Source organism: Trematomus bernacchii, unplaced genomic scaffold, assembly GCF_902827165.1.
Source record: "Trematomus bernacchii unplaced genomic scaffold, fTreBer1.1, whole genome shotgun sequence".
NCBI lineage: Eukaryota > Metazoa > Chordata > Actinopteri > Perciformes > Nototheniidae > Trematomus > Trematomus bernacchii.
Genome location: NW_022987409.1, coordinates 152,365 through 162,855, shown reverse-complemented (window position 1 = coordinate 162,855; position 10,491 = coordinate 152,365). Strand labels below are relative to the sequence as shown.

General features: G+C 40.0%; 2 protein-coding genes across 2 annotated transcripts; both read left to right on the top strand.

Annotated features, from left to right (window-relative positions):
• The first annotated feature begins 129 nt into the window (after positions 1-129).
• Positions 130-4,949, top strand: smtnl1 (smoothelin-like 1). Its single transcript, XM_034136186.1, has 5 exons — positions 130-394; positions 1,673-2,313; positions 2,405-2,519; positions 2,647-2,798; positions 3,811-4,949. The coding sequence occupies exons 1-5, from the start codon at positions 311-313 to the stop codon at positions 4,193-4,195; spliced, it is 1,377 nt and encodes a 458-aa protein (XP_033992077.1). The 5' UTR covers positions 130-310; the 3' UTR covers positions 4,196-4,949.
• A 584-nt stretch (positions 4,950-5,533) lies between these two features.
• On the top strand, positions 5,534-10,081 carry LOC117487534 (zinc finger protein 287-like). Its single transcript, XM_034136173.1, has 4 exons — positions 5,534-5,936; positions 7,020-7,126; positions 7,211-7,283; positions 8,123-10,081. The coding sequence occupies exons 1-4, from the start codon at positions 5,642-5,644 to the stop codon at positions 8,887-8,889; spliced, it is 1,242 nt and encodes a 413-aa protein (XP_033992064.1). The 5' UTR covers positions 5,534-5,641; the 3' UTR covers positions 8,890-10,081.
• Positions 10,082-10,491: the final 410 nt, after the last annotated feature.

The window sequence follows — 10,491 nt, the reverse complement described above, 5'->3', positions numbered from 1 at the left end:
GATAAAGAAGCTAAGGCATCCTCACAAAGCAGTGGGTGGGGGTATCTGGTGAAAGAGGGTGAAGGCGGATATCCACAAACCAACCCACACATCACAAACACAGGGGCAGTGCTGACAGAGACGGAGAGAAAGGGAGACAGGGAAGCAAAGTGGAGCATTGAGAAGCAGAGAGGGAGAGACATTGAGCAATGAAGAGGATTCAACTTTGACTGAATTAAAAACGTTTCTATAAAGAGTCCTGGGGCATTAGTTGAAAAGAAAGTCTGATTTGACCTTTGATCCAGTCATTAAACTGACATTTCTGGACATCATGGATGGAGAATCGCCCAGCCAGGAGACATCTGGGTATACAGATCCAACCAGCCAGACCGACACCAACAACAACAACAACCAGGTTTGGTGTTTTTTTCATGTCATATTAAATTGCAGCGTAAAGGTTTTCATGTTCTGTGAAATCCACGATGTGACAATCCGTACCAGGAATAGGCAGTGAGTGTATTTGTGACTGTGGCAGGTGGTACGTTAGGACAGCAGGACAGTTGAAGTGGTTCTGGCTCCTGGCTCACATGTAACACACAGATACACACAAGTTATGTAAAGTAATGCACATGCACACACACAAACCTCCGATGAGGCCTGACCCGGGGTGACCGTTCCTGGAGTGCCAATATACAAGATATACAGTATTTTAAATAAGATTAAATTAATCTCTAAACAGAAAATTCTGTATGCTACATTTCATTGAGATGAGATCTGAAAACCTTGAAGATTCCATGCAGTGTTAAGAAATGATTGTATGACCTACAATACACTGATGACACATTTCCTTCATAAAAACGAGTTAAAGCACTAATTCAATAGGAAGCAACCTGACATTTACATGTATTAATAAGTTGTTTGTTTCATTTCTCATATGGAAGAAGTTGACCTGTATTATAGGTGATTTAAAAAGTACAAAAGACAAACTTTCCATCTGACAGTCCAACCACTTATTAAAATAAGTGAGATACTCAACAAGTCCCAGAGTAAAGCTTCAGGTCTCACATTACATTATGCTCTTTGGCTCAGGGACTATGTCATCCCTCAAGTAAAGTTTGAAAAGTAATTTTAGCGCATGCGACATAATGGTACCTTACAATCTGAAGTCATGCTTAAATCCATCTTGCAGACCAGGATAACAATATTGTATTAAGCTTCCACCCATGCATGTCCTTTATTTGAGCAAACGTTATTTTAAATTGTTTTGAGATACAGCTCTACTTTCCCCATGGTGCTAGTAAGTTCTGAGTTTCCGATTTATTTTGTCTAAAGTAGGTTAACACTCTTTGCTTTTAAAGTCATTTAAAAGACCTAATGATGATAAGAGGATATACTAAATAGGAAAGAAGCACAATTACAAGATAAAGTGACATGAGTTTTAAGATGGAAATTGATTACATACATTATATAAAGTTATATAAAGATATAAGCCTTTTTCTATGTATTGCATATGACACCCTAATTGGTCAGACCTCCTCTTGGTCAAATCTGAACAATGTTAACAATATTTTTTGGTAAGTATGGCAAGTGTGAGATGTTAAATAAATGTGTGTAGATACACACACATGCATTGTAGCTTGTAACTGCTTTCAGATGGATGACTAAACTCTATTTTATGCTGCTTGTCCTGCAGACAGATGAGCCACAGCTGGAGGAGAGTAAAGACCCAGGGAGAGAGCCTCCAGCAGGGGAGACAGTGGAAGGTCAGGGGGTAATGGAGGTGGGGGAGAAGGGGGCAGAGGAATCAGTACCAGAGCAGGGAGAGGAAGAGGAACCCAGAGATCCAGACAATCCCCAGATTCCTCCATTAAAGAATGTCGAAGGGGATGCTGAAGACGCTGAGGACAAAGTCTCCGCTGATGCTGACGTTAAGGATCCTGAAACAACAAGTGAAAAAAAAGATGGGGAGGAAGAGAGGACGGAAGATGAGAAAGGTGAGAAAGTGAAAGAGGACAAACCATGCGAGAAAGAGAGAGATGGAGAGGAGATGACACACCAAACCAAAGAGAAAAAGACGACAGAGCAAAAGGCAAAAGAAGCAAAGAAGGATGTGAAAGAAAAAGCAGCAAAAGGGGCAGAGAAGAAAAAACAAGTCGAGGCAGATGTAGAAACAACAGACAGCGGAAAAATGAAGGAGGTAGAAAAGCAAGGGAAGCCAAAAAGAAAAAGTGCTCCTCCCTCTTCTTCTGTCTCTCGACCAAGACAGACCGCGCGCTCAATTAGAGCAGCCGCTAAAAATGACATCATTGCCAAATTCCAGCAAGGTGCTCCAGAGTAAGTCATGGTACGATACCCAGTGCACCAAATAAGTGACAGTAAATATGGTCTTATAAAGGTTTCATGTGCAATATTGTGACTTCTTTAGGACACCAACACCCCCCAACTTCAAAGTTCAGAGGTCATCTTCAGGTTTGGCTACAGGAAACACAATCAAACAGAAGATGCTTCAGTGGTGTCGCAGCAAGACTCGCAACTATGAGGTGGGTTCAACACACAATCTTCACCACCAAATTTCAAGGTTTGTCGGCTAGATTTGGGACCAGAGAACTTGCAAAATAATATCATTAAGCTTTGATGTGTTTATCTTCCTGTCCTTTGACCTTTTAGGGTGTCAACATAGAGAACTTCTCATCCTCCTGGTGTGACGGGATGGCGTTCTGTGCTCTGATCCATCGATACTTTCCTGAAGCTTTTGACTTCAGCACCCTGAATCCAAAGCAGAGGAAGAAAAACTTCACACTCGCCTTTCAAACTGCAGAGTATGGAGCTTTTAATTCTCTACCCTTATGGTCAGATGTTGACCAGATGAGTGCTTATTACACATGGGATCAAATGAGGACTGGATCCTTCTTCCCCCAATTTGTCAAATTCCTGAAAGAGAATAGTTTCATTAGGCGCGTTCACACCGGAGTACTTTTCCCCATACTTTTCCCGTTTAGTTCCGTTAGTACCCCTTATGTCGCGTTCACACCAAAAAGAGTACTTAGTGCCGGGAACTTTTCCCCCTATTTGTAGTGCCTGCTGAGAGGTGGTACTCTCCTGGGGGAAAAAAGTGCCCCAGTTCTGATTGGCTGGGCGAATTGCAAACCACGCCCCGTAAAACTCTGAAATGTTTTGTAGAGCCGCCATTTTATTATCCTCGCATTAGCATTATTAGCATTAGCATTAGCCCAGTGCACCAACGCAGAGAGACTAACTTATGGCAACACAAAAGAAAACATGGGAGCGGTGGAGATGAGGAGGTGTCGGCGTTCTGGCGATTTACTCGGAAGGCTTCAGTAGAAGCTGCTGGGAGTCCCAGCAGCTTCTACTGAAGCCAGTCCCCAACTCCAGGGACTTCCGGCCGGGGACTTCGGGTGGCAGTATACGCCGTGAAGTTGTTTGCGGCCTGCCAGTAAACCCAAAGCAGAAGAAGACGAAGTGACGTCAGCGGCTCATTTGCGTAATCTTCCCTCAGGGAACTTATTCCGGTGTGAACACGATCGGCTCTTAGTTCCATAGGGGAACTAAGTGCTGGGAACTAAGTACGTCAAAGTACTTGGTGTGAATGTAAGTTGGGTTTAATGTAGCTTTGAGTGCAATATCCCATGTGAAAGTCTTTCTCAAAGGTGGCTGCTTCTCACCAAGGAGTTTACTAACACAAACTAAGAATACTAACAAAAAATCTGTTAGAATATCAGGAGTCTCTTTTTGAACCATACCACTGCTTTGTCTCACCTCAGTGCTCTCCTTTCCTCCCCTCTGTCCTCCTGTCCCATCCTTCCCCGGCAGGTCCCTGGCCGACTGCTGCCCTCTGTTGGAAGTGGAGGACATGATGTTGATGGGTAAACACCCGGACCCCATGTGTGTTTTCACATATGTCCAGTCCCTCTGCCACAACCTCTCCAAAATAGAGAAAGAGAGGAAGGACAAGGAGGAAAAGGAAAAGGAGGATAAAGACACCAATAATGACAATGAGGGAGGGGAGAAGGAGAAAGGAGAGATGTCCCCAGAGAAAGACGGGGGAGAGTCACCTGCTGAGAACAGTATGATGGAGAGCCAAGAGAAGAAACAGGAAGAAATTACAGAGACAGAGGGTGCTCAGGAGGAAGATAAAGCACCAAACAAATGTGAGAACGATGGAGATGGTGAAGTGGTAGTCGAAGGAGACTCCTAAAAAAACACTGACAGCGAACAGAAAGACTGGAGACCAAAGGATTGTTGACGGTTGTTTGACTTCAATGATTATGTCTTAGTTTGATGTTGGATTAACTACGGGCACTGTGTTATTAGATGTATGTTTGAAAGTGCACTATGCTTATGCTTTGTTTTTGTTCCACGTGTTTTGACCACATAAATCAGAAAAGTTCAGTTCCTCTATTTGCTGTGTGTCTATAGACATATTTATTAAATGATGGACTTGTGAAAATTGAAATATTCTAATTGCAGGAATATGTGATGCAATATATTCCTGATGTCAAGAAAAATGGGTATTCATTATGACAAAGATATAATGAAGGACAGGTTGTCTTTTCTGCCAGAAAGTATTTTGTGCTACAAAAGAAATTGACAATTTTTAAAGGCCCTAATGAGAAGTCTTAAATAGCCTATTTAATGAAAGTCGGTGAGAAATTGATAAATGTATAAGGCTGAAAAGCTTACTTAAAAAGAGTAAATAACACTTAATTATAAATTGCGACCTTTGTAGAGTATGAGCCAGTTGAATTTGCTCTTTTTAAAATTTGTTTATCAGTAATAAAGCTGTGATTGTATGTTGTTTAAGGGTTGGATCCAAGGTCTATACAGAACACAGTTGTCCTAACATTAGAACACATATACAGAGATGGGAGAAGTACTATTGTACTTGGTCCATTTCAGAATAATATATATTATATGTTTTGATTACAATTATTGATGCATTAAAGTGTTATCAAAGCTGATAAAGGTACAGCTAGTCCCAATAACTTTGTATACTGCAGGGTAGCTTGTGAATTTACTCCAGGTGTAACTAAAGTCTTATTTGATTATATTTCACATCATTAATCCAAATCTGTAAAGTGGGCTAACTGAAGTATTAAATAAATGTAGTGGAGTAAAAGTACACGATTTACCCCTGAATTGTAGTGGAGTAGAAGCATGAAGTAGCATTAAATAGAAATACTCAAATCAAGTACAAGTAGGCCTACCCAGGGCACCAAATCATAATCTCGCCTATAGGGCACCAAATCATAATCTCGCCTATAGGGCACCAAAATGTCTAGGGCCGGCCCTGCAAGTACCTCAAAATTGATGTAGGCCTACTACAGTACTTCAGAAAATGTACTTAGTTACTTTACACCTGCGCTCATATATTTCTCGATTAGGCAATAAATCAAAAATAATTGATTGTGCTTTTAATTACAAGGTGAATTGTTGAACATTTATTTTTTATCAATAAAGCATATACACGGACCATAACAAATAGCCAGGAAAACGTGAACCAAAACTGCCCCTGCTTCCCATGGATTACGGTAATCAGCGCCATGCTACCGGAAGAGCCATTGTGTTGTCGCTTTTGTGAGCTAACACAGCCACTGAGTTGCGCTTCTTTCCAACATAATTCACGGCGGCAGCAAAGTGAAACATGTCTGCAAGCATGCCGCCGGGCAGCATGAATTTAGAGTCGCAGCTTTTGTCCATAATGGATGTGCTGGTGAAAGCGGCGGTGGCAGAAATCAGTCAGCTGTTCTCGGAGAACTCGTCGTCTCTCCGGCTGCATCTCAGCCAGAGCCTGAGGGAGAACGAAGCGCTGAGGATGAGGATGAAGGTGACCCGGAGTGAGCTCTTCTCCCTCCGGCTGCAGACCAGGACCAACCGGCCGGTCAGCCGCTTCTCCCCGATCCGAGGATACACCCCCAAACCCCGGGCTAAATCCCACGGTAACTCTAAATACTTTCTACTCGAGTAACAAGTTGTCTCCTCCTGCAGGTTTCAATGTAAAATTTGCTTTTGTTAAATTCAGATTCAAACCAATATATTATTTGATTTTTTAATTAAAAAGTGCTTTGATATTTCTCCCAGCCTACAATTATAAAATGTCAACAACTGCTCATTACCACCTCACGTGACAGTCCACATCAACAAGGGTTGCCCTAAAGTGGGTCTCTTAATATAAGCCTCATCTCATTCACTGTGCATGACATGTTTAACTGTATTATGACTGGTTTAAATTGTGTATATTTATGGCAAATTGAAGATATCACTTTTTTTTTAATTTATTTGGCTTACAAGCATGGATGGATTACTGAATACCGAGAACAGACTAGGGGACCAATGTGTCCGGAGCCCCACTGGCCTTGAACTACAAAATGTAATTGAAAGTTTAATGTACCGAATAGGAACAGGCCCAAAATGACCACAAAGAAACATAAAACAACTACAGAGAGACGCAAACCGACTACAGAGAGACTAAAATAACTACAAAGAGATGAAAAGCAGCTGCACAGAGACACAAAGAGACTAACAACTATGAATAGGATCAAAACAACCACAATGAGACACAAAGCAATTTCAAAGCAACTCGAAATTAGCACAAAAAGACACAAAACCACAGAGAAATGTTTAACAATAACAACGTGAAACAAAACGACTACAATAAGAGACTAAACAACTATAAAGTCTGTGTTTTTTTGCACCAATGTAGTAGATGTAGTGAGGCCTTTTTGCTCATCTGTGACCAGGGGCCCTTTTGTTTCGTAATCCGGCTTCGTTATGGTGCACAAGCAGAACATACAATAATAAAGATGGCACACAACATGGCTTAAGCACAATTAAAGGGTACCTAGTTTAGAAATAACTTTGGCATGTATTTTTGTAATAACAACATTGAAACATAGATACACCGTTTAAATATACTTTTTCAAAACACACAACAATACATTATTCAATATCTCATACGTGATATGCATGTTAAGAAGGCTTGTATTAATATTTTTGTTATTGGTCTTTTATTCCCCTTTTAGTGGTTACTAAGCCACCAATGCCACAAAAGATGGAAGCTGTTGTGGAAACTTCTACTGTTGCTCTTCAATCAGAGAACGAGCCTTCCTTCCCTGCCCCTCAAGTCGAGGTTAGTACACTTCAAAGAATTCCAGAAAATAATAGTTTTGTTTGATTTTGATTTTGTTCATGCATATGTATTATTTTTGGTTAGTGTGCAGTGGAGACACCAGATGTCATCCTGATCAAAGATGAAGAAGACGTGGGAGGATGTGTGCGAGTTGGAGGTGAGTTGTTATCAGATGTGAGAGTAAGGCAGTAGCTACAGAAAAAATACTTAGATGGTATTGCTAGTTTTACAAATTAAATATTGGATGGACTTTTCTGGAGATTTGTTGAAATAAATATTTATGAAGGAAACCTTTTAGCATACATAGTATTCCGCACCTCAACTGGAACTACTTGATGTTTGGACCGTTATATTTGACCTCTATTCATCCTTATTGTTTTAAACTAATATTAATCATTATATGTATCTATCAATATAATGCACCATCCCAAGCAGATGCAAATGCAATTTTGTTGTGTTTGTATAGTGACTATAACGTTTGTTTATGTTGAGTCTTAAATTAACATGTGTCTGGCACTGCTGAAAGAAAACAGCCTTCAGTATCCTGCCTCAGAAGTTTTTTTGAAAGAGTTTTGATATTGACTTAAAATCTTACAATCTACCTTTTTTATTTATGTTCAAACACTGTACACTTTGTCAAGTCAGATCATCATCACTTGAACTTTTAATTATTTTACTTAATGCATGCTTTAAAATATTCAAAGCATGTGTCAGGTTGGATATTTGTTGATGGGTTAATGAGTAAGCTTTCAAGGTGATTTATTACAACACAGTGTGCATTGTGGCATGATGAGTGGCATGATTCAGCCATGACTCATACGTGGCTGATTCTGTTCTAGAGGAAGGGAATTTTGGGTAGACTTTACTCATTGTTTTTAACCTATAGTGGGTATTTAACATCACACTTTGCTTTGTTGAAGCTACTTTAGGTTCTTGATGCAATGATTTGTATACACAAACTGATTCATGATGTATTTTTGTGACTTGACCTTTTAGGTCAGGATGACTTTGGAAACCACAGTACGCAGGGTGGTGTTTCTACAGAGACTCCGAAATTGGACTCCTGCCTGACGGATGATAATGAGGATCTGAGAATCGTGAGTGTTCACGGACGAGGGGAAGGGCCTCTGCAGGAGGAGAGTGACACCCTCTTCACTGCCTCTGAACTCCAGGCTTTTATCTCACTGTCTCCCCACCACAACGTCCACCATGACAGTCTCCTGAATTTCACCACAGGTGCCAGCGACAGAGTCCCGATGAGAGGGATGCAGGAAAACAGAAACCTTCAACTGGCTTCAACAGCATTGAATCCTGCTTTAGAAACACAAATAATAGGAGGTGATGTTCTTGTGGGCCAGCCCAGTCATGTTAGCCAGTTCACCCAGCAGCCAAACATCTACCCTCACGGCATCAACAAATCTCTGGACTGTACATTCTGTGGTGAGCGCTTCCTCCGCCGTGAAGACCTGATTTTGCATAGAGCAAGTCACACTGGAGAGCCGCCAGTTCTTTGTACCTTTTGCGGCAAATCATTCTTCTCCAAGACCACGCTGAGCATCCACATGCGCATTCACACTGGGGAGAAGCCGTACGCTTGTAATCAATGTGGGAAGCGCTTCACGCAGAATGGCAGCCTGAAGATCCACCTGAGGACTCACTCTGGAGAGAAGCCATACACGTGCAACCAGTGCACAGCCAGCTTCAACAACCCCAGCAACCTGCGCAGACACATGATCACACACATCAGTAATGGGCTGATCTGACAATGAAAGATACAAAGGCTTAAAGACTTAACAAGACATTTTATATTTTTAAAGAAGTTACTTTTACTGACTGTGCTGCATTGTGTTCGTGTGCTTTTGTTTCTATTTTTGTCACAGCCAAAATAAGTTATAGTGGGTCTAATGCACTCCATAAACTACAGATACACTAATGTGTTGTCAGCTTCCCAGTAAAATAAATAGATTTGTATTAATCTTTTTTTATACCATCTGAAAATCAGACAAATATATGACTCTTTCATAATTCAAGGAGTAAGTAGTGCCTTCATTTTAATCAAATTGATAAATACTTTAAAATGTTTTACCTTGTCGTAGCCAACTCTGCAAATTATACAACTATAGCTTAATGCTATAAGTAATCATTCAATGTGGAAGATACGCTCATTATTAAAGACTCACGCATTTGCTATGTTAAATAATATTACACCACAAATGCCTGTAAACTGTAGTGGAAACCATGTGAACAACCGTGATTTGGACATTGGATAACAATGTACTTTATATTGTAGTATATATTGTGATATAGTAAATACTCAAGAAAAATTGTTTATCTATAATCCAATGAATTCAACGATATATTAAAAATATTCACTAGAAGGTATCACACTGATGCAGAAGCCCTGTCTGTCTATAAGACAGTTCTGCTCATTTATCTGCAAATGTTACAGATACTAAAGATACTAAAGGGGTCACATTTGTTTTATGTTCTGGAAAAATCCAGTTATGATCAGGTTATGAATTATGATATGATTCACACATTTCTGTTTATATTGCCATAGCGCCAAACCCTAGGTACAACAGAGCATGTTATGATGCTAATTTATTGTTGACAGTTATGAAAGTCATACAGTGGACAAAGAATCCCAAATACATTGAGTAATCATTTGATTTGGAATAATCAAACTCAACATTATAATTTATTATCAAAAATGTGTTTCTTACTGTAAGCTTAATATCTGTTAAAGGAAGAGAGACATTTACATGTGTTTTATTTTGTTCTATGTGTGTGTATAATTTAAAAAGCAAACTACCTCCACTTTTATCTCTGTTTCAGCTCTCTTCTCTGCTTTTGCACTTCCCAGAGGGTTAAAGACTGGTCATTAATACTTTAACTGTGGTTTCTGTTTGTGGATTTGTAATCTGCATATGCAATTATAAATAAATACGGATTTGTTTAACAGCTTTTAATGTCCGACAAGAAACCTTTCATTTTGCCCCTCTAGGGTGCAGCATTGTTTGTGTTCCCAGTGATCATTGTGACTCAGGTTTACTCATACTGTGGCACTGTGGGGGACTCGTAAGGAAACTGGGGGAAATTCCTTGCATTGTTCCTCTTTCCACCCTGCCCACTAAATCATTGTTTATCAGCATCCATCTGTTTGGCTTTTGGTTCACCATAACTTCTGTAAAGTCAGAAATATATCAAACACTAATAGGCAGGACTAAAAGTTCAATAATTACTGTAATATCAAGAGGAAACGTAAAGTTTGACACTAAAGTTAGAGTTAGGAGGGATTCCTAAATAGTTTGGTGGTCAAGCATTATACCAATAAATCAAGTGATTGCAGAGGCTGTTTACCATTA